The sequence below is a fragment of the Sorex araneus genome, chromosome X (assembly GCF_027595985.1).
Source record: "Sorex araneus isolate mSorAra2 chromosome X, mSorAra2.pri, whole genome shotgun sequence".
In the NCBI taxonomy this organism is placed as follows: Eukaryota; Metazoa; Chordata; class Mammalia; order Eulipotyphla; family Soricidae; genus Sorex; species Sorex araneus.
The window spans coordinates 199,485,131-199,510,170 of NC_073313.1; the positions used below are offsets into that span (position 1 = coordinate 199,485,131).

Genomic DNA, 25,040 nt, shown 5'->3' on the forward strand with positions numbered 1-25,040 from the left:
TAATGGGCAGAGAGATAGTAGAGGGGTTAGATGCTTGTCTGGCATGTGGCTGACTTGGGTTTGACCCTCAGTACCCAAGATGGACCCTGAGACCCTCAGGAGTGATCCCTGAGCTCAGAGCCAGGAGTAAGTCTTGAGCACTGCCGGGTTAGTCCAAAAGCCAGCAAACAAAACCGCAGCTAGTTAAACTGCAGTGTTTATTAATAGAGCATTATTTTTTAATTAAAAATATCAATATCAGATTAAAAAATTCTGGATGCAAAGAGTTCACTACGTAGTATTGTAAATATGCTACTAGCTTCTGGTATTGTATGTTATTAGAAATTGAAATCAGCATTGAGAACATAGAATTGGTTTATCGAATTTTACTCTAGATTTCCTCTCATTATTTTAATATTATTCCTAGTAGTAAGCATTTTCCCTATAATGAGAGATATCCATTTCTATTTTTATATATGTTTTGTTTCAGAGCACCATAAGAATGAATTGTGTATAGTTCTACCGGTTAGTTCTAAGTTTTGCTATCTGAGCACCTTTTGAGGTGTTATTAATCTGACATCTGGTCTTGACTTTTAGACATTCTAAAGCTTCTGACTTCTCCCAAGCAACTGTGCTTTATTCTATCTCAGACTGTAATGTTTGACATAAGAGGAACATTCAGTACGGTGGGATTTAGTGTAGGAAAATTTAAATTCTGATCTGTTTCTCGATAAAATAAAACTTTTTCACTTGCTTTCTATCTAAATATTCTAAAATAATGTACATTAAGCTAGTGTTTTGAAATTAGAGGGAGGCACAGAAAAAAATCTGTCATTTGAAAATAGGCATTATTATTTGGCATTATTATTTTAGGATTAAGCTGTAGAGGGGTTTTTTTCAATACTTTTCTTCCACTGAGATAATTACTTGGATAATTACAAGTTATTATTTGGAAAAATTTTTAGTTTTGCCTTTATCAACTTTTCTAAATTAACAAAGAACTTGGACAATATTCTAGACAGACTATGTTCAGGTTTTTAATATTTTGTGTTCTATATAAAAAAAATAAGACAATTGAAAAAGTTACCCATGAATTCTAAATACTCTTACCTTAAATATTTAGTATTCTGTCTTTTAGTTATTTGTTTTCTTAACTGGTGGAATGGTACTAATAATTATCACACATGTAAGAAATTGCATATTTTTCCTGAATGATATTCTTTAATTATATAAAAGTATTAAAGAAAAAAGTAAATTGTTTTACAAGTTTTGGAATGCCTAATGAATTCCTTTTTTATAGGGAAATTCTAATCAAATGGAGACAAAGGTGGTTTAACTGTCTAAAATAAATTCTCTTCTATGTCTTTATCATTACCAAATTATTGTGTAGGCTTTAATAATTTTTCTAGGTCATTTAGAGCAATATTTCTTAACCAGTTCCAACTATGTGTCCCTTTCAAACATTTCTTCCTGTAACCCTCCCCTACCTCCTACTGGTTGCCCTCCTATGTCTTGCCATGACCCTACATAATGTGATTTTCATTTGTGACCCCTTGGGATATCCTAGGGGCCCACTGATGTCCTACTGGGGACCAAGTAGGCCCTGGTTGAGAAACACTGCTCTAGATTATATTTTTTGAGATTCATGTCATCATCAGGTATATTCTTGCACTATTTTGACTATATTTGATGTGATTCCTTTCCTACTTTGTGACTTTGAATACCTTTTCATTTTGAATTTTAATAACATTCCACCCATGCTTTAATGATTGTTTTTCAAACGAAAATGACTAGTTCAGTCTAGTAAACTTCATTACTTACCATTCTTACTTCTCACAGGGGTAAAAACCAAGCTGGAGCCATCAAGAATGCAGCTCTGGTGTTTTTAACCAGTCAGAGGCTCGTGCCACCACTTTTACCCAGGTTACCTAAGCAAGTTGTATATATATATATATAAATATAATCAATTTCTTGATGAATTTTGACTGGCCTGCATGTTACTCAGCTACATTCCTTGCCCTTCCATTGGCAGTAAACTAAAGACACGCCTAGCTGCTCTTACGCTGAGTCATATAAAGCATGTGCAGGCTAGTCTGGCAATATTAATTTAAAATATTAAGCTGCTATTTCCTTACATAGTTTTTCATAGAATTACATAAAGTTAAAAGTTAAAGTGCATGTGTTTCTGAAATATTTAATTTCCATTTAATATTACAGAATTTTTAACATGCTAAGACCTAAAAGGACAAGTCTAGAAGCTTTTTTGAAAACTTCTTGCAGAAAATTACTCAACCCACCCTTCCTTTTTTTACCCCCAAAAAACTATACCTGGTAATGTTTTTTTAATTCAGTGATGTATTAAATTTTTATGAAGACTAATCTGTAAATTAAGGCAAATTTTTATTCATGTACAAATATTTTAGAGAGTGTTTCAGTGGAATAATAATGTAATTGAACTGAAAGTACTAATTGTTAAATGCAAGCTGCTCAGTTTAGAAAAAAAGAAAGGCATCACTCTACTAGAAATTAAGCAAAAATGTTTGTGTACTTTGAATTTCATTCTCTTAGAGATTTGACTGATATTGAGCTTTTTAAATCTCTTTTTAAATCTCTTAAGACAGTTTTTTTATGAACAAAACAATTCATAAATATCAAGACAGACTTATGAATGACCATTCAGAGATCTGAAATCCACCTCTTCTTGCTCCTCTGTCCTTTGTTTCTGTCACTCATCTATTTCATTCAGATCCACCACAAAACTTTCCCATGAAGAACATCGTTTAAATATAGTATGCCCTATGAAGTCCATATAGAAATTGAATCATTGTAAGTCACTGCTTTTCTGAGATTTTTTAAAGGGAACCTACTTTTGTCATATGAATATAGCAATGAGTACAATCACTATTACTGTTGAGTGGCCTTGGTTTGGTGAACCGTTAGTTTTTCCATTATTAAAATTGTTTCTTGCTCATTGATTGATTCAATTTAATTATTTTTTAAAGAACTGTTTAGTTCTTTTTCAGTTTGATGTAGTTTCTTCATTTCTGTCATTACAACTGTAAAACTTTGACATAGGCATATTTGGTTTTCTGAAAGGAGTGATAAAAATGTCATTTCTGGAACATTCTTTCATATTTTGCAACAAATATTTAACTCCTCTCTGATTCACATAAGATAATGTAATAAACTGTAGGAGTGGCCTAAAAGGGGGGCACAAGTTGTCTAATTGTTCACAGTTGAACACAGGTAAACATAGCATGTATTCACAGGGACTAGAATTATTTTTTCTATTGTATATTAATTTTTCAGGAAAGTGAAAGTGTGGGATTTGACTTTTTGGGATAATAGTTTGTGCTTCCAAGTTGCTTAGAAAGAGACTAGATTAGTTTCTATATTTTCTGAATCTCCCACTTTCTAAATTTCTACCGAGAGAGGTAAGTAGAGAAGGTAATAATCTGATATCCTATTGCACCTAAGAACTATAGCTAGAATAAAATTAATGAAGACACAACATGAAGTGGTTGAGCTCACTTCATTCATTCTTACTCTCATATTATCACGTTTTCCAATTTCCTTTGTCATTCCAAATTCACACAAATGACAAAATAGAAAAGAGAATCTTTAGTGCAATGATAAAATTTAAGTTGGGGGGCATATTTCTCCAGCACAGGCTGTCGAGCATGGTTCAAAGAGAGAAAAAGGAGTTAGTTTTATGTTCAATAGAATTAGGGTGGTATTATCTACTTCAGATTTTAAAGAAAAATCACATCTATGTGCAGGAAAAGTGGGCATAAGGAATTGAGGAATATACAGTTAGTATACATAAACATCACATGTACAGAAAATAGAGGAGAAAACAGTGTGTGTTTTCATATGGCAGTGACAACAAAGGTGACTGCAGTTCCAGGAGAGCTCCGTTACACAGTCTCTTCTGGCCAGCTCTGTCCAAGCAGGGAACTGGGATCATTATAAATACAAAGCTGTGTCTCGGTCCAATCAAAGCAAAAAAACAAAAAAAAAGAAATCATTGTATCACTGTCATCCTGATGCTCATTGATTTTCTCGAGCGGGCGCCAATAATGTCTTCATTGTGAGACTTCTTGTTACTCTTTTTTGTCATATCAAATAAAAAATATATAAATACATGTATATATATACATATATATGTATGTATATATATACATGTGTGTGTGGCTAATTTCAGAGAAAGATCAGCTACATCCTTCAAACTATAAACCTCAGGCCAGTTTTTGTTTTCTTAGACCCAGAGAGTTGGTTTTGGTTTGTTTGTTTTTATTTTTCTAATGAAGCAAGGCACTTGCTTAGAAAGATGTGAGAGGAGAAATGTGTGGAAAAGAGAACAAGCTTTCCCCATAAGCAAACAAAGAGACAAGCAAGAAACACATATTCAGGGGAGAGCACAGACTTGGAGATCAAGCACAGAGAATCTTTCTGAAATTTTATTTTGTTGGTTTGGTTTGGTTTTGAAAGTGGGGAGAGAGAACTGTCACTAGGCAGGGAGATTTGATTACTTAATTACACATTAAATGTGTCTCTAAATCTCTTCTGGTCCCTAAAAGAGTATACTAAATTTCCATACAAGAGGTGTGAAGGGAGAAAGGTTGGGCAGGAAATCTGGATAAGCAATATTAGGATAAGTTCAATACAAAAATACCTGTGATCTTATCTTCGATGAGGAAGTTTTTTTCAGTGCAATGATGATTAAAAATGAAAAGGACACTAAATATCCAAAATTTAAGAAGAAAATAAACCAAACATATGTTTTGGTGGGTAATCTTTGCTGAGAGGTAGACAAATACTATGCATTATTGCTTGCCATTCTAAGAGAAATATTAAAAGTCCTACAATTTAAGGTATGGAAAACTTTGTAATAAATCAATTATAAACACAAAAATCACTTCTGAATAATGTAGCATAAAAGTAATGATACCTCTGATTTCATCATCTTCCAAGAGCATCAGAAATTCTTTTTTGGTATTAATGTGTCACCTTGGCTTCAAATCTACTCCAAAGTAAGCATAACTGCATGCAAATTGACCAAGAAATTCTTAAATAGATTAAATAGATTAAAAATAATATCCTTGTAGAATTAAGAAAGCCATTTTTGAAGACCAAAAATTCATGTGCAAAATATTTTATGTAATCTACATCTGAAGTTAACCTCATTTTCAAATTCCAATTTCTTTTATTTGATCAGATTTAAATATAATTTTTCCATAAATTACATAAATGATTATTAATTTATTTGTTTTAAAATGGAACTTAAATTTAAGAGAAACAAAATTATATTTTCTATGGAAAATATAATAGGAAGGGTGTTTTCTCTTCCTTTTTGTTGTGATTAATTATTCAGAAAAATAATTTTACTCTCTGAAAGGAAGGGCTTCATTTGATAAAATTGCTAAAGTTAGAAGTATAGTGTCTAAAAGTACAAAGTGAAAAGATTACATGCTCTGATATTTATTTATTTACTAGTTCATTCAGTAAAATTTGATTATGGAGGGCCAGAAAAAAATATTTCAGTGGGTATACTTCTTGCCTTGCATGCAGCATACCTTGGACATTCGACGGTTCCCTGAGAACCACCAAAAGTAATTCCTGAGCTCAAAACCAGGAGTAAGCTCTGAGAACTGACAGATATAGCTCAAACTTGCTTGCCCCAAATATGATTCTGCACTCTTTTTACTCCTATGACTATACTTACTCAGGCACTTAAGAGTTCAGTACATTTTTAGTATGAAGAACAATATAACGTATGTTCAACTTATATTTCCACCTGGAAATAAATTATTAGCGATAATATTCATAGTATAAGAAGATGACTGCCCCCAATATGATCTCATTGCTACTCAATGGAGGCAAATATATATGTATTTATAGATGTATTTTTTTGTTAAGGTTTTCCTAAGAAAGGCCTCTTAAAAATTACCATGCAATTAACTTGTTCCCTGATAATAAACACAAAAACAAAAGAGGAATCTACCTAAGTTTTACCAAAGGGTAAATATAGAATTTGAGAAATATAGACCTGCTTCTAGTTCAAAACATTTTATATTTTGGGATATTCTCACCTGACATTTTAGAAAGAATCTTTGGCAGATTGGAACATTTATAAAAAACAAATTTAATTTAAATTTTCTCTTTATGTTATTTTTTTGGTTTTTTTTATTGTTGTTTTTTACTATACCTGACTGTGCTCAGGTTTTACTCCTGTCTCTGTATTCAAGGGTAACTCTTGCAGGGGCTCCTTGGACCCCATGTGGTACTGGGATTTGAACCCAGGTCAGCTGCATGTAAAGCAAGCACCATACCCTCTGTACTGTCTCTCTGACTGAAAACTACCTCTTTGTGTATTTGAGTTCTAATAGTTTCAAGTAGTGATGTATAATTGGAAACATTAATGGGTGAATATGTATTGTACTTTAGTTTGATCATAGTTATGATGATATCTTAAAGAGTTTTATATGTTTAAATGGATTAATTTGATTTTATATTCTACATGTTTTGCCTATTTTAATTAGCATGTTTTATTTGGTTATATTTATTTGCCTATATTGTTTTAAGAAAGTCATATTGTTTTTAGTCAATTAAGTTTTTATAAATCAGTTTCTAGTTTACACCTCAAAATTAAAGTTTAAAGCACACTTTGTGAAATATTTTAGTGTATATTTTGCTCTACTCTATATTAATGCATGTACAAATAAGACTATAACTTGAGCTAAGTTATACTAACTTTATGGTCATGATGTATGAGAAACAATAATGTTACTCATTATTATAATAACTTTATGGTCATGAAATATGAGAAACAATAATGTCACAAACACTATCTTGAACCCACAGTCTTTGACATGTCATATTTACAAATATTGTAAATTGATTAAGGTTGAGTTTATTTATGAATCTCTATATGAAATGTCAAAGGAATTCTGGTAAAGGGGGGGTGAAGAAGACTGAGAATCTCAGAAATTTTGACAAAATGATTTAAGTCACGTTCTCTTCTATAAATAGATATGGATTGTTTAATGTTATAAATTAATGATCAGCTCAGATTCTTTGTAAACCAAGAAAATGATAGCTCTATTAACATGTTTCAGGTATGCATTATACAAATATGTTTAGATACATGTTGCAGGTAGATACATGTTTCACTTAAGAGGGAAGGTAGGAAAGAATGAGCTGCCTTTTCTAAAAATGTTTCTTTCACCATTGGATCTGTGGATCTACATACATAGAATGAAAAACATTATCAAGATGTTGATTCAGTGTCATTTTTCTTGAATCCAGAATTAAACTAGTTTATTTCCTAGACTTATGTTAGGTCTGAATAATTAGGAGTCTAATGTTGAGACAATGTTTTTTTTTTTTCTTTTTGGGAAACACCAGGTGATGCTCAGGGGTTACTCCTGGCTCTGCACTCAGGAATTACTCCTGGCGGTACTCGGGAGACCATATGGGATGCTGGGAATTGAACCCGGGTCGGCCGCGTGCAAGGCAAATGCCCTACCCACTGTGCTATCACTCCAGCCCCCGAGACAATGTCTTTAAAAGTTAATTATAACTGCTTCTGGCCATTATTCATGTAGTTCAGAATCTTGCAGGATTTGTATTGCTCCGCACTAAAGTGAAAATATTACTTGTATGCACTTAAAAGTAGAAATACTGCAGTGCATTTTAGAAGTATCTAGATGTAGAATAAAAGAGTCTGTACATTAGTCATTTATTCAAAAATATAACTTTTTACAGATCGATGATAGATAAAAGAGACACAAAAATGATAAAGCAAGTTCTTTACTTTAAAAATATTAAGCGTGGTGAAACAAGTCTAGAGACAAAGAATTTTCTGAATACTCTCCGAAAGCTTTTAGCTTAAATTTTAAATATACAAATATTTTGTCTCATGAAAAAGACATAAATTAATTTGTTAACAATAATTTTTTAAAACGCATTCTGTAAAGGAATGTTATTGATATTATAGGGTTCATTTGTAAACTTTTGAACATTTTGACCAAGATTCTGTCTGGTGACCTTTCTTACCACTGTCAGGGATGAGCATTCATTTTGCTATAACATTCAGCCATTAATTCAACTTTTAAACAATAGTTGACTATTAAACAATAGGCATACCAAGTGCTGATGCAAACTCTAGGAAGCCATCTATCAATGGCAGTCCGAAACTATGGAGCAACCTAACTCCAATATCTAATTTTCCATCTGAATATTTGCTCATTTGACATAAAGCATCCTCTTATCTGTTTTTACAGTGTGATCCATTCTTTTTAATAGGAATGTTTTTCCATTTTTAATATAAACTATTCGTAGCTAGTTAGATATGGCTAAAATTTAGTTTTTCTGGTTAACCATGCTGTGTTTCACATTCTGCATATAAGAGTAACATCTTCTAGTCCTCAAAATAGAACAACTTCTTGGGAATCAAAGAGATTAGAATAAGAAAACATTTTATACATTTCCTAGTAAATTCATGGACATAAACATAACTATATTTCTGTGAGAATGTCTAAGATCAGGCAAAGAATATGAATTACAAAAAAGTCTTACAAACTAGAATATTTGTAATAAATCTCACATATTTTATCTTAAATTATATTCAAGCATCAATAACATATGATTGAGGTTTTGGTACTGTGATTTACTTAAAAAGCTAAAAATAAACAACCTTTAAGTAGTTTATCACTATAGTCTTTAACTTAACTCTTTTGATAATGATCTCCATAATAGTTCTGAGAAGGCATACATATCTAATATATAAGTTGCTGTCATTGCTGTTGCTAAACTACATAATAGAAAACCATTTTCAATCTCATAGTACATACGTATGTATTCTGACTTCATCATTTCCACTATACCATGTAAATATTTTATATAAAAAATGTTTTGAATGCAAAGGAACCAATTTCTAAGGGAAATCCATACAATCCTCTGCCCAAATGTGAGTACATTGTGTCTAATACTGATTATAGTATCTGTTTTATAGTAGTTCAACATACCAACATAATTTAATATGCATTTGATCATATGCTTCATTCATTCCCTTTATAAAGTAGCTATTACCAGCTTAGCCATGTCTAATGTTATGCACAATGGTAATAACATTTGTAATAGGTCTGAGAATGCTGTGGCCCAAACTACTCTGATTCCATGTGCACTCATACCTGGTCCTGTGTCTTTCATGAACATTTTGAGATCTTCATTTTATACTAATTCTGTGAACTCTCTGCCTTGATTAAAGTTTTTTACATTTCAAGATTGAAATTAACTTTGTTCTATTATATTTTCTCATGGGGTATTTGCTCTAAGCTAAATGAAAAGAGAACAGTCAAAGATTCATTAACAGGACAGGTAAGAATGCCAGAGTAACAAGTAGTTTCCAAATGCACAATAAGAGAGAGGAGTGCATTGGCCAGAGAGAATGCAAAATATCAGCTCTTGCTATAAAGCTAACAATGTGCGGCTCTTTCGGAATTAGAAAACTATAGAATGTAATCTATAACAAGTAGTATATGTTTTCATGTCAATGAAAAGTGGATAAATCTAGATTGTTGCTGTTTATGTGCACTTAATCAGATCTTTTCTGCATTTGACATGAAAATACATTTGTTCAGCTTTTGTCGGTTAGGTCACAATTTTAGAATAAATCTATCCCATTTGCAAACTAATTTACAAAAGTATATCATAGATGACCATATGACTCTGACAGCTTACTTAAGCTCTCTGCAGGATTTTATTTCAAAATTTGTTCATGGGCTAAATCAAAATTATTTAAGCTGTTAGTAGCATACTTTTAAAGAAAACAATGCTATGGTGAGGTATCTAATTTTGTGACCTCCTACCTCAACTAAAGCGAACTGCCACTATGTTTAAGATATTTTTAAATTACAGATCAAGGAAATACAGAAGACTTGAGGGCCTACAGGCACCTTTTGCATTTTCATATTAAAAGAAAATATTTTAAAAGCTTTTCTGTGGAATTGATTTTCAGAAGCTAAATGCAACTACTAGTTCATCTGAAGGCAGCACAGTTGATATCGGAGCTCCTGCTGAGGGCGAACAGCCCGAGGTTGAACCCGAAGAATCCCTGGAGCCTGAAGCCTGCTTTACAGAAGGTACCTGAAACACCTACGCTCATTAGATTCTTATGTCTTTCCATCTCTTCTCTCTTGCCTTGTGATTCTTTGTTGTTGTTGTTTTTGATTTGGGAATGCTCAGAGGTTATTCCCTGCTCTTCGCTCAGGGATCACTCCTGGCAATGCTCCGGGGACCATACTGGATCCCAAAGATTGAACCAGTGTGTCACGTGCAAAGCTAAAGCCTTACCTGCCGCACTCTCTCTCTGGGCACACCTCTCACCCTTTGTGTCTAATCATTTCTGTCTATATCCAACAAATAGTCATTTATTTGTCTGTTGTTTTTGCTTTTTCCAATATCAAAGCAAAATGTTTTTTTAAGGTACATTTTAGTATATGAATTCAGATATTCTTATTTTTTTGAATCTTGTGAAAAGGCACTTAATCCCCAACACCACTTATGCCTCCCTGAGCCCCTCAAAAGTGATCCCTGAGCTCAGAACCAGGTGTAAATCTTGAACATCAACAGTGTGACGAGTAAACAAATATGAAATAAAACTAATAAAAAAATTTATTTCTGGGGTTTTGTAGCCTTTAAGAATATTTAAGGGGATAAAGAGTTAGTACAGGGCTTAAAGTACTTGCTTTGCAGGCAGCTGACCCTCAATTAATCCCTGGCACCTTAACACCTCAGAGTGAACTCTAAAATGAGATATAAGCCCTGAGCACCACTGGGTGTGCTCCAAATTGCTTCCTCCCCCTCAAAAAAGGGAATAATTGATGAGTGTGAAAACCAAATTCTACATATTTCTCAATAGTTTTAAAAATTACTTTTTGTCTTTTGAGTCCACAACTGGCAGTAGTGGGGAGGTCAGAACTACTCCCACTTCAGTGCTTAGGGTCTCTGCTCCTGGTAATGCTTGAGGAACCATATGGAGCTAGGGATCAAATTCTCTCTGTCCAAATCAAAGTAAGTAGTTCTAAAAGTCAAAGTACAAATTCATTATTCACTGGCCTGTGAAGATCATCATAGGGTTTAATAGGTATCAGAGAAATACTCAATAGCTCAAAAGGCTAGAGTGCAAGCTTTGCAGGCTGGAGGCCCAAATTTAGTTCTCAGCACTGCTAAGTCCCCCTAGCACCACTGGGAATGAACACTAAGAACAGCACAAGGAGTAGTACCTGAGCACTAGCAGATGTTCCCTCAAAAACTTCAAATAAATAAGTAAAAATAAAAATTAAATAAAATTCTCTGTAAGCATAGCTAGTGCAAGGTCAATTTTTCTAGTATTAGTTCTGAATACTAAATAATAACTATTGAAATAAAAAATTAAGGAAAGAATTACATAGTATGGGACACCAATGCCAATATAGTCATTAACTAAGACGATTTTCTAAAGAAAACTAATATATGTTTTTGAGACATGGATCTGTTATCTCTTGGACAGTAATGCACTGAATCCAATTATCCAAAACTTTTTTGCATGTAATAAACATATTTGCTCACACAGCTGAGCCTGATGGGTTTTTTTTTTAGTTTTTCTTTTTTTTTTTTGCTTTTTGGGTCACACCTTGCAATGCACAGGGATTACTCCTGGCTCAGCACTCAAGAATCACCCCTGGTGGAGCTCAGGGGACCATATGGGATGTTGGGAATCGAACCTGGGTGGGCCGTGTGCAAGGCAAATGCCCTGCCCGCTGTGCTATTTCTCCAGCCTTGACTTGATGATTTTGCTGATCTTGAATAGCTTCTCTTCCAAGTCTGAGATCTTGGATGGCATAACTGGGTCAATTCAGCTAAAGGCCTCTTTCATTACATCCTCTAATACTGGCTGTACTTCTTCCTATAATAAAAGAAAACTGCAAGAAAAATTCAATGCTGAAGTCATGCCATCCTTCCCCTTTTGTCAATCATGTCCTTGCCTGTCTTGCACATCAAAACTTAACTTGGCCAGTTCCAACTCACAGTAGGAATGCTTATACCAAAGGATACAAAAGGTCACCAAAAAAATGTAATTACCAGAGGTTTTGAATTTCCTTACATTCTTATGTAAATAAGTATTATAGATGCAAAACTGTTTCTATAAAACTTTGGGAGCCATTTATTTTTAGCTCATCAATTTATGACTTTTATTTAATAATTCCTGGGCTGGAGCGATAGCACAGCAGTTGGGCGTTCGCCTTTCATGCTGCCGACCCGTGTTCGATTCCTCCGCCCTTATCGGAGAGCCCGGCAAGCTACCGAGAGTATGCAGCCCTCACGGCAGAGCCTGGCAAGCTACCCGTGCATATTGGATATGCCAAAAACAGTAACAATAAGTCTCTCAATGAGAGACGTTACTGGTGCCCACTCAAACAAATTGGTGAGCAACGGGATGACAGTGACAATGACAGTGATTTAATAATTCGTACTATATCTTAACCCAGATTGAATATTGTATCATACTTTTAAAAGACAACGTTATCTTGATAATAGCTACTTCAGATTGTCACTAATAATTTTATAATCACAACTGTTTCCAAAAGTGTTTCATCTGGGTGATGAATGTTTACATTTCAATATTAAATGTTTTAAGTTTTGGGGGCTGGAGAGATAGCACAGCGGGTAGGGTGTTTGCCTTGCACGCCGCTGACCCGGGTTCAAATCCCAGCACGGCCAGGGGTAATTCCTGAGTGCAGAGCCAGGAGTAACCCCTGTGCATCGCCAGGTGTGACCCAAAAGATTAAAAAATAAATAAATAAAATAAAATAAAAAATAAATAAATATTTTAAGTTTTGAAATGTATGCTCATTTAAAAAATAAGCATGTAGGTGTTAGAAATCGCAATTTATTGTCAGTGTATTCTTTCAGAGGTTTTACAGAAGAATTTTTTAAATCACAGGGAAAATTGTTTGTTTAGCATAAGTTATAAGGAAAGCCACTTTTACAATTTCCTTCAAAAAGTCCACATGCATTTCACTGCAATTACTTGATTTTAAAATATTTACAATTTCACAAATCTTTCAAGAGTTATATCACAATAGTGGTTATGTAGTTTCAATTACTCTTTTCCACACAAGTATCTTACATTTTAGGGTCATAATTTATGTAGAATAATTGATGATATCAATATTTGTCCATTGAAAATTTTAAAACATTTAAGAATAAAGTATAATCAAAATAATAATATAGAATAATAATGACTTATAAACTCACCAACAAATTTCACCATTGAAGGTGTGTATCATATTTGTTTCAGACATTTTATTTAAGAAAAACACAGATACAGATAATCTTTTTGTTCTGGTTCCTTATCCCATTTCCTTCCCTCCCTCTCAGAGATAAGGCAGTGACTCATACTTTGCATTTATCAGCCCCAGTAACGTTGGTCTTTTTTTCTTTGAGTGTTTCTTCTCCAGGGGTAAAAACCAAAATTCAATTCCATTTAACAACTCTGAATGCTTAGCTACAATGAATATTATCAGACATGTAATTTGTCAGTTGACTGAAATGTGAAAAAAACCTTGCCCTCTAAGAAATAACAAACACAATGCAATTTCGTTCTAAAATAAGAAACCAATAATCTCAAAAATCCTTTATTTTTTTCATAAAATAAAGGTAAAGATATAGCTTATTTGCATTATAAAGCCACATCTAATAAATGTCTATGCAAATGTAAAGATAAGGCTCCCATTTTTCAATTCTTGAACCAGAGCCCTTTGCCAGGGTTAAATCCCTCACTCTTGATTTCCTTCTCTCACAACACAAGCAGCACCATATATTACTATTGCCAGGATCTGTAATCAGCAGTATCCTTTGATCCTGACCATTGTTACTACCATTACTCTGTATTCACTTTCCCTAACTTTATTTTTTCCATCGATCCAATATCTTGAAGTAACATAAGTAAGTTTTCATCTATGTTTTTATCAAGTAGATATTTTTATCACTCACAAGTTCTTCAACTTCACCCATTAGACAGCACATAAAATATAAACCCTCTGACTTATTCACCTCTTTTTTTTTATATTGACTGTAAACAGCCTTTGTAGTTTGACTCTAAATCCTCCATGAAAGTTTCAAAATTTCCTTTCTCAAGTTTTACTTATATATTTTTACCATGTCTTTTTAGCTCTGTGTACCAGACCTTCTTATACATCCTTCAGACTTTTGAACCAATTCTAATTACACTGTAATGATAAATGTCAGAAATTAATCTCTGCTATCCAAATCTAAAGATACCTAATTACTCTGAAATCATCTTTGCTTTGTCAAACTCCAGAATGTGTAGTTAAATTTTCAGTATTTAAAATTTACACCCATCTTAGAAAATCCTACTACAATGGTATGTTTGATATAGTTTCTTGAATGCACTAATATTCAGTAAGTATTTGTTGATGAGATGAACCTTTGATCTAGTGGTCCAGTTATTATTACATTGTTCTGACAACAGCCAGAACTGCAGTAATGCAAATAATAAGTGGTAGATTAGTTATATAAATTAAGGTCATCTTTTCCAGAAAAGTGTTTTGAAAACTTTGAAAATTCTACTTGTAATAAAGTGGAAAATATTTATTTTATAAATGAATCAATTAGAATGCAAATATATGGGCTGGAGCGATAGCACAGTGGGTAGGGCGTTTGCTTTGCACGCGACCAACCCGGGTTCAATTCCCAGCATCCCATATGATTACCCTGAGCACCGTCAGGAGTAATTCCTGAGTGAAGAGCCAGGAGTAACCCCTGAGAATCACCAACTTGTGATCCAAAAAGCAAAAAATAAATAAATAAATAAAATATATATGTAATGTCAATGTATGACTAGACTTACTCATATGACAATAGAAATACTAACTGCTGATTTGGATATTTTCAAAATATTTAATTGATTGAAGCATTGTAAAAATGATTTTTATAATTGAAAACCTCAACAATTAAAGACATTTGCAACCAGGTAATAATTTAGACAGGTCTCACCAATGCAATGATAGTTAAAGAGTAATTCCTTTATCCTCTCTTCTAACCTATTTTAGATTGTGTACGGAAATTCAAGTGTTGTCAAATAAGTATAGAAGAAGGCAAAGGTAAACTCTGGTGGAACCTGAGGAAAACTTGTTATAAGATAGTAGAACACAACTGGTTTGAAACCTTCATTGTTTTCATGATTCTGCTCAGCAGTGGGGCACTGGTAGGTGACTTTTGATCTGCTATTTTATCTTTACCTGAAACTCCTTCCTTTACCTTGAGTGAATTTATATTATTATGGATTTGCAATATGATAAGTGGATAAGAAAATTCATGTTTTCTAGCACCATCTAGAGGCTCAATAAAGTTAATTATTCTAGAATAGGTCTAAGTCTAACATTAAATTTTTAATCATAGAGTCAGCTATATATTAATATGGTTCCTTATAATGTTTAAAGAAAAATATCTGATAACTTTTAATCAACAGAGTTAGTGCTTATTAAGAATTACTATATAGACATAATATAGGAGTATCATATAAGTGCATAATGTTAACATAATCCATTTTGCAGGGAATTCACCAATCTTATTCCTACTCATTCATAAGAGCTAATCACAGTAAATAGAAAATAGTAGACTATTTAAAATAGCAAAGTGAAAGCATTACAAACTTAATTTAGAACTGAGTTTATTCAACAGAAAAGTAATTTGGTCAAAGTACCATTAAAACACTAAAACATTGTGACCTGCATTTCCTTTGATAAGATAAATATGGTTGAATTTCTTATTTGTGTTCATTTGTACAATTAGTCTCTAGAGTGTTTCATATGTTTATTTCAGTAGCAGGGTTATGTCATTGTGTCTGAAGGGCCTTCACTCACCTCTCATTTGCTTAAGAATCACGCTTCTTGCCATGAACTCAGAGTATAAAGAATCAGTCCCACATTTGATGTCAAAAAGAGAAGGAATTAAAGTTCCATAAGTTACTAATACCTCTACTGTAGTTGATGTTTGGTTTGTTACTCCCAGTCAAATCACACTACAATGCAACAGCTTACAACAACAACAACAATAGCTGGCTTTGATGGATTTCTAGTTTTCACTATAAATTGAGTTGTGATGACTTCTAGCCCTTATGCCAAAAAATAAATAATAATAATAAAAAAACCCGATTACAAACCTAGATCTCCATTTACTTAATAAAAATAAAACAAAATGTTTCCTTGGCTCTCAATCCAGCCTACCACATTACGCTGATAGCTTTCTTAAGGATTTAGTTAGATATGTGATATGTTTATTCACAAATGTTGTACGCTCCATAATGAGCTTCTTCAACTTTTCTGAAGAGCTTATCAAAAGGTTTGCATAGTGAATTTCCAAACACATATCCATACATGTAACCAGACTCTGAAAGAAGGGAAATCTGAGACAACAGTTCATACCTCTGTCCTGGTTAGAGGTCTCCTTGCCTTACACCTTAGGTTTTTATTTCTAAGAAGGTATATTTCAGTTACTGCACATTGAACAAAGCAGATCTAATCTTAGATGACATTCTGCCTTCTGGTCTAAAGAGAAGCCGCCAGAGGTGCATTAAAGTTGATGGTTTGTGAAAAAAGAAAAACTACAGCAGCCAACAATCTCTTAAAATTTTTAACTTTTTTAGGATAACCTGATACTTTTTTTTAAAGATTTAAATCTTACCCTATGACCAAAATACTAACCATTATTTGATAGAGAAAATTATGAAACAAAAGGTAGCTCTGGGAAACACTTAGTCTTCCAGGTGTAGGCATCTCAAAAGAAGAGAGTATTTTTGTTGTAGCTTTCTGGGTTGGTAGTTTACAATTAGATACGAGAAACTAATTCAGTGTATCACTGCCATCCCGTTGTTTATCGATTTACTTGAGTGGGCGCCAGTAATGTCTCCATTTATCCCAAACCTGAGATTTTAGCAGTGTCTCCTAAGTATTTTCCCAGCAATTGGAGGCTCTTTTCAGGGTCAGGGGAATGAGACCTGTTATTGTTTCAGTATGTGGCATATCTAATATGCCACGGGGAGCTTGCCAGGCTCTTCATGGGGGCAGGATATGCTTGGTAGCTTTCTGGGCTCTCCGAGAGGCATATATAAGGCACATATATACATATATATATATATATATATATATATATTTCTCTTTATGATGATGTGTTGCGCTCCAAGAATATGTTCACTAATGTGTGAGGCTTGGTCCGATCATGTGGAAAGCAGCATGGAGCGTGGCAGTGATGGGGTAGTGGAGGTCAGTTACCAGGTCTGAGTCCCTTGGGGCGGGGAAGGCTCTTACCCACACCCCTCCAGGGCACCTTGGTGTGGAGTCAACATGAGAAAATAATTATGACATTTAAATTAACTGGAATTTTTTTATTTATAGGCCTTTGAAGATATATATATTGAGCAGCGAAAAACCATTAAGACCATGTTAGAATATGCTGATAAAGTTTTCACTTATATATTCATTCTGGAAATGCTTCTAAAGTGGGTTGCATATGGTTTTCAAGTATATTTTACCAATGCCTGGTGCTGGTTAGATTTTCTGATTGTGGATGTGAGTATTCTGCATGTTCTTACTTTATTCTGATGGCTTGTGATAATGTATGCTGTTACCAACAATGTCGCCACACATGATAGGCACTTAATCAAATCAATACCACATGGGCACAAATATAAATGACAATTCCCAGTTTTCTAGTGAAATACTTTTTTTTGTATTTATTTATCTGGTTTCAAAGTAACAAATTAAAATCCCAAGCTATACAATACTATGCTGATGAAGATGTGTTGCATTTCTCACTCTTAAGTTTGTACCAAAACCATATTTAAATTCTCCACAGTGAGCTTTGACACTAGGGTCTTTGTCATCCACAGAAGTGTGTGGCCCACATACAGATACACCAATTATAGGAAAATTTTTAAGTAGACAAGTGACACTTTTTATTTGCATAACAATAGAAAGATATTCGTTATGGACATTTAAAGGTCTTAATGAACTACATTTATTTTGGAGTGCTTGGATCACACCTGGTGATATTCAAGGATTACTGCTGGCTGGCTCTGTGCCCAATAATTGCTTCTAGTAATGCTTTGGGAACCATATGGGATGCAAAGCAAATGCCCTACCTACTGAATATCACTAATGAACTGAATTTAGTTTAGAATATAAAGGAAGAGAGCAAAAGAATATAAGAGGTTTGAAAAATTGAATGAGATAATTGTGAGGAAGGTCACAATTTTATAATTAAAAACATAACCCTGAGATACTGTATTCAATAATTCTGTTGGCCTCAAAATCAATTGAAGATTTTTTCATCCTCCTTATTTATTAAATAGATATTTTAATTAGTATAATATCAGAATAGGAAAAAATGGTTCTTCGTTCTTTAGTTCATAAATTTACTTCTTAAATGACTTTTGTATTAATAGTCTATTTAGAGTGCAGAGAGAGGCCAATGAAATTTGCAAAAAAGTGTAATGAATTAGATATTGCATTTAAAAATATTCTGTTAATTATAATAGTTATGCCATAACTATTACCAATAGCATTGGTATTTATGTTTGTTTTTTTTTTTTTTTGCTTTTTGGGTCACACCCGGCGATGCACAGGGGTTACTCCTGGTTCTACACTCAGGAATTACTCCTGGCGGTGCTCAGGGGACCATATGGGATGCTGGGATTCGAACCCGGGTCGGCCGCGTGCAAGGCAAATGCCCTACCCGCTGTGCTATCGCTCCAGCCCTAGCATTGGTATTTAAAGACATATTTTCAACAAGTGTTTTGATGCATGAAATGTGCATATCATGCTAACAATACAGGTCATTTGGTAAAAAATAACTTCTATTGTTTCAAGTAAAATATTAATTTTTAATTTTATATAGGCTTCCTAATCACCAAAAAGAACTTTCAAAGCATGAGAGAATGAAAGTTCACTGAATCTGAGAGAGAACTCTGTGTGTGTGTGTGTGTGTGTGTGTGTGTGTGTGTGTGAAACAAGATAGTTTTTACTGAATGAAATTTACTTAGATGTATGTAAGGGTTGGAGAAATAGTACAGCATGTAGGGCATTTCCTTTACATGTAACCGACCCGTTTGATTCCCAGCAACCCATATGGTCCTCTAGCCCATCAAGAGTGATCCCTGAATGCAGATTCAGGAGCAAACTCTGAATATCGCTTATTGTGGCCCCCATACACCTCTCCAAGAAAATGTAAGGGAAGAGAAAGAGAGGAACTACTTGTTCAGAGAAAAACAGAACTTTCTCTGGAGTGAGAAAAAGCCTATCTTTTTAATTTATATTTTCCATAATGTTCCGTAAGGACTCTCTTAATCTGCTATTAATCTATTTAAATAAATGAACTATTAAATATAACATATAAAGGCTACATACCAAATATGTCAATAATTTTCTATTACAAAAAGTCTAGATAATATATAATAGTTAAAATCTATGTGTTTACATTAGAAAAAAAAACAGAAAACTACACTAAAATATAATCAAGGGAACTGGAGCAATAGCACAGCAGGTAGGGCATTTGCCTTGCATGAGGCTGACCCGGGTTCGATTCTCAGCATTCTATATGGTCCCCCGAGCACCACCAAAAGTAACCCCTGGACATCACCAGATATGACCCAAAAAGTAAATATATATATATATATATACATATATATAATCAAATTGTTTTATTTGTACATGGGATTGTGGATGACACATTTTTTCCTGTATGCAGTTATGATACACTGGTAAAATTATAATATAAAATATATAGTGTCTAGCATATCTGTGTTATCATAAAAGACTGAAATTAAAATTGCCTGAGTAGAGGAAAATAATTTTCTTGAGGGAAATATGTGGTGTTGGGAACTGAATTTTTGTTGGCCACATTATAGGCAAGCACCTTATACCCAGTGCTATGCCGCCAGTCCCAGAAAAAGTCTTTATTTATTTGTTTATTTATTTAGATTTTATTTTTGAATCACTATGAGATAGATCTTTGCAAAGTTGTTTATAATTAGGTTTCAGTTATGCAGTCTTCCAACACCCATCCCTCCACCAGTGTACATTCCCCAGCACCAGAGTCCCCAGTTCCCAGTATTCTTTAAAAACAAAAGATTTGGGGCTGGAGCAATATCACAGTGGGTTGGGCATTTGCCTTGCATGCGGCCGACCCAGTTTGATTTCCAGCATCAAATATCATATCATATCAAATATGATCTGAACACAAATTATTTATCATTTATTTTTATGGGAAATACCAAACTATCAAGTCATTTTTTGGCATGTGGGATTCACAGTGAGAGTGAGGCCAGATCTGTATGGAAGTAAGCACTTTTACTTCACTGAGAATTGGGAACTGTTTTAGAAAGGGCAGAGAAACATGAGCCAGACCTTGAGGAATGGGAATGTCATAGGTAAACCTGAGGGAGGCTCTATTTCTCCTTACACAGGGTCTATTCAAGAAAAAGTCCTTAGTGGTGGAAGCCTGGAGTGCTGAGGTGTAGAAAAGCACTTTGTCTTTTGATTATAAGATTTCTCCTTTTCAAATCACACAAAATTTTATATTTAACCACTTCTTTTAACTATCCAATAAACTCTTTCTTGTTAAGAATTTTTAATGTATTGGGACTGGGAGATAGTACAACAAATAAGACTCTTGCCTTGCATGTGGCTGAACAGGGTTCAATCGCTGGCATTCTATATGGTCCCTCAAGCATTGCCAGGAGTGACTCCTGAGTGCAGAGCCAGGAGTAACCCCTGAGCTTTGCACTGTGTGCCCTCCCCCCGCCACACACACACAAATTAATAATTTTTAATGTGTCTCTCTCATCTTTCATTATGTTTTATGTCCCTTTGGTTCTTCAAAGAAGACAAACCAGGTAAAGCACTACAAAGCCTAATTTTTAAAAAAATCTTATTTTTTGTTTGTTTGGATTTAGGGGTACACCTGGCTGTGCTCAGGGCTTACTCCTGGCTCTGCAGTCAGGGTGACTCCTAAAGGAATGGAAGGTCTGTATGTCGTGATCTGGGTCTAGTGAGGTCCTTACCCACTGCACTGTCTCTCCTATAGAGAAAATATTCACACAAATATTATAATCCCTGCAGCACTGCTGAACATCTACTTGCTGTTCATGCAGCCAATCGAGGTTCAATCCCCGGCAACCCATATGTTCCCTCCAAGCCTTCTAGAGTAATCCCTGAGTGCAAACCCAGGAGTAAGCCCTGAGCACTGCTGATTGTAGCCCCCAAACAAACAAGCACACCAAAAATCATTCTTTTCACAGTAATTTCCAAAGTGAGATTCACAGAAGCCTACTAAATCAAACTCCTCCAACCATCTGGATTTTTCCACAAGTACCCACAGTAATTTGATAGTAACTAAAGTTAGAAAACTATTTGATAGTTGTGTAGACTAGAATAAGGTTAAATTTTGTATACATTTTCGGCCATAAATAATGAAAATTGTGCTTTTTTTGTCTAGGTTTCATTGGTCAGCTTAACAGCAAATGCCTTGGGTTACTCAGAACTTGGTGCCATCAAGTCCCTGAGAACACTCAGGGCTCTGAGGCCACTGAGAGCCTTGTCTCGGTTTGAAGGAATGAGGGTAAGACCAAGTGCCTTAGAATTGATCAGAACTACAATTGAGAGCAGACCAACATAACTTCCCTTAGAAATGACAAATCAATGGAAAGTTTATGTCTTCTACATTGCTGCTGATGTAACCAATCCATTATATATGTCAGATATCTGTTCATAAATTTAACACCGTTGGAGACTCTCATTATTTAGAATGCCTGAGTGATTGTTTCTAACTAGGTATAATTAAATTGATTCTAACTCGATTTTTCTGGTCAGTGGGAAATCTCTAGCACACTGTGTAGGCTTTTGATCCGAGCCAAGATTAGTTGTGTTCTTTCCATTTATAAATGTGCAGGAAATCCCACTCAGTGTAATTTAAAACCACCAAATCATTCTTCATCCTTTCTGCATTGCACCATAGGGTATGTTTTTGTTCCTTTTAAACTCCAAATCTGACCATTTATCTTTCAAACACTGGTTGAAGTGACTAAAAAGTAGGTCAACTGTAGAAACCTACCTCTCAGTCAAAAACTAATACAAAGGAACGGGGAGGAATTTGTGCTCACATTTTTTATCCCCTGGGGCACAAAACTTCAGGCTGAATAGGAAATGCTGATGCTCTGTCTCAGTGGATTTTGCTATTCAAAACAAATAATAATTTATTAACATATGTTTTCTATGTTATCTACAAGTAATTAGCATTACCCTCAGTGAATGGTGTAAACATATTCAGAAATGAATTCTGTGTTTAGGTATGTGTGTATATATGTGGCTCTGTGTTCGTGTCTGCATAGAAAAAGATGCTGTTAAGTTTCCTCATTTTATGATTTAAAATCATTTTATTTTAGGCTTATTTTTTTAAAAGGACTCAAAAAATCAAACGCTGAAAAATCAATGTTTGAAAAATCAAAGTTTCAGTACTAAAATAATTGTTACAGTTCCTAAACAAAATTTGTCTAAGGACCTCATTTTCCAGTCTTTCCACAGATCTGACTGCCTTGAAAAAACACATATTTTAATATTTATATTTATTATTTCTTTTAAAAATAGAACTTTATTAACAAATGTCTTCTTAGTTTTCACAGTAGAACATTCTTTGTGATGAATAATGAAGTATCTAATCTAAAAGTATCCTTGAATTATCTGAAAATTTAAATTCTCACAGCAATATTATGATCACTTCTTTTAAACTTTCTTTCATTTAAAAATACACTAAAATGTTATCGTGGGGACAAAAACCTTTCTATCCAGGTTCCAATTCTGGCACTGAACAATCTCTTGGCTTTCCTGACTCCTGAGCACTTTGCATTTTAAAGATTGCCATTTTTTGATAGAAATTTGCTATGTGCACAGACTATCCTCTTGAAAGATTATGTAACATAAAATTAATTTCATACTCTAATGAAGCATAAATTAAAAGTCTTAAAATGATCAGATACCAGATTTGTGTAATAATTATCTTTAAGAACATATACAATTGATATGTGCTCTACAATTTGAATATTGTTAACATTTTCCTATTTCCTTCCATTTTCTGCGCCAGGTTGTTGTCAATGCTCTTTTAGGAGCCATTCCATCTATAATGAATGTTCTTCTGGTTTGTCTGATCTTTTGGCTAATATTCAGTATTATGGGTGTGAATCTTTTTGCTGGCAAGTTTTATCACTGTATTAATTACACCACTGGAGAAATGTTTGATGTAAGTGTGGTCAACAACTACAGCGAATGTCAAGCCCTCATAGAGAGCAACCAAACTGCCAGGTGGAAAAATGTGAAAGTAAACTTTGATAATGTGGGACTTGGATATCTTTCTCTGCTTCAAGTAGTAAGTAACCACATTTTCCTCTGTGACGTATTATTAAATTGAATCTAAATTTCTTTTCAGTACTTGCACAAGTATACATTCTCAGACGCATTAGCCTAAATTCTTCCTCAATTATTGCAAAGCTAACTTTCTGCACCACACAGAAAAGTAGTTTATAGTTTCCAGAGATAGACATTAAATACTTAGCATCAGTTCTTTCACAATGGTATTTCTATGGGTTTCCACTGTTTTTCCAATCCTTGTTTTAAGCAAAGTATATTCTGGTGAGATTGGGAAGGAGGGTGTGTGTGTGTGCGTGAGTGTGTGCAGTGTGTGTGTGTGTGTGTGTGTGTGTTGTGTATATGAGGGAGTTGAGGGAGATGAGGTATGATGTCTTCACTACCAATAAGGTTCCCCTCAGTACCTAAACTCCTGGTAAATCTCTACCCACCAACATTCACAAAGCCATTACTTAGTAACCCCACATGCATACTCTGCACCCTGGTACCGGCCGGATTCCATGTTTGCTACCTGCATGGTAGTATTTTTCATGAACATTGCAATCTTACAAATGAAAAGCTTCCTACCAAGACCACTGTGTTTAACAATAATTTGTGAAAATACATTCTGCTCCCCAACTAACCTCTATGCCATGGCCCCTGAGATACTATATAATACCTAACACACTATGAATATAAGAGGTCATAAGAGATCCTTTGGTACTAAGGGATATTTTTAAAAGGTATAGGGATTTTGTTTTTAGAATTATTATTTTCAAATAAAAAAATAAAACCTAAGTATTAAATACTGTAGCGCTGTTGTCCCATTATTCATTGATTTGCTCGAGCAGGCACCAGTAATGTCTCCATTGTGAGACTTGTTGTTACTGTTTTTGGCATATCAAATACACCACGGGTAGCTTGCCAGGTTCTGCCATGCAGGCTGGATACTCCTGGTAGCTTACTGGGCTCTCCGAGAGGGACGAAGGAATCGAGCCCGGGTTGGCCGCATGCAAGGCAAACGCCCTGCCTGCCGTGCTATATAGCTCCAGTCTAAGTATTAAAACAAGTAAATTACATTTGTTTGTTTTCAGTTAGAGCCTTTCTCTTATTAAATAATAGTGTTGATATAGCATGTCTAATAATGAAGAGATTTTTCAACAGCAAGCCATTGTAAGTGATAATTGGTAATGGTATTTTGATGATAATAAGTAGAAAAGAGCATTAAACTTTAGAAACACAGCATACATTTTACCTGGCCCATGTTAGCATGATGCATATGAAATTATTTTATCAAGCTTCATGTTATATTCTTCTCGGTTTAGGATGACTTTCTCTACTCATTTTTTATGCTCTTCCCTAAATCATATAGTACAATAACTATTTACATATTATTAGGTTGGAGCCATTTTTTATAAGGGAGTTGAGTGTTTACAGTTTGGTATCATTGGAATGCTGGAACCAATCCCCCAGCATGCCAAAGGACAGATGCATTATAAAGCTTGTTCAGATAGTTTAAATATTAATGTGCAAAGTATTTTATACCTTCGTTTAAATAATTATTGTCTAATTTAAATAATACTTAATTCCTTTGTTTAT

The 25,040-nt window shown here is 34.2% G+C and overlaps 1 protein-coding gene across 3 annotated transcripts in view; it reads left to right on the forward strand.

Annotated features, from left to right (window-relative positions):
• The window catches only part of LOC101548274 (sodium channel protein type 2 subunit alpha), a 138,178-nt gene that overhangs the window by 100,739 nt on the left and 12,399 nt on the right, over positions 1 to 25,040 (forward strand). For all 3 annotated transcript variants that reach the window (XM_055122888.1, XM_055122887.1, XM_055122886.1), the window contains exons 18-22: positions 10,001 to 10,124; positions 15,099 to 15,253; positions 17,442 to 17,615; positions 21,541 to 21,663; positions 23,182 to 23,463. In XM_055122888.1, the coding sequence (XP_054978863.1) occupies positions 10,001 to 10,124; positions 15,099 to 15,253; positions 17,442 to 17,615; positions 21,541 to 21,663; positions 23,182 to 23,463 (858 nt within the window). The remainder of the gene's footprint in view (positions 1 to 10,000; positions 10,125 to 15,098; positions 15,254 to 17,441; positions 17,616 to 21,540; positions 21,664 to 23,181; positions 23,464 to 25,040) is intronic.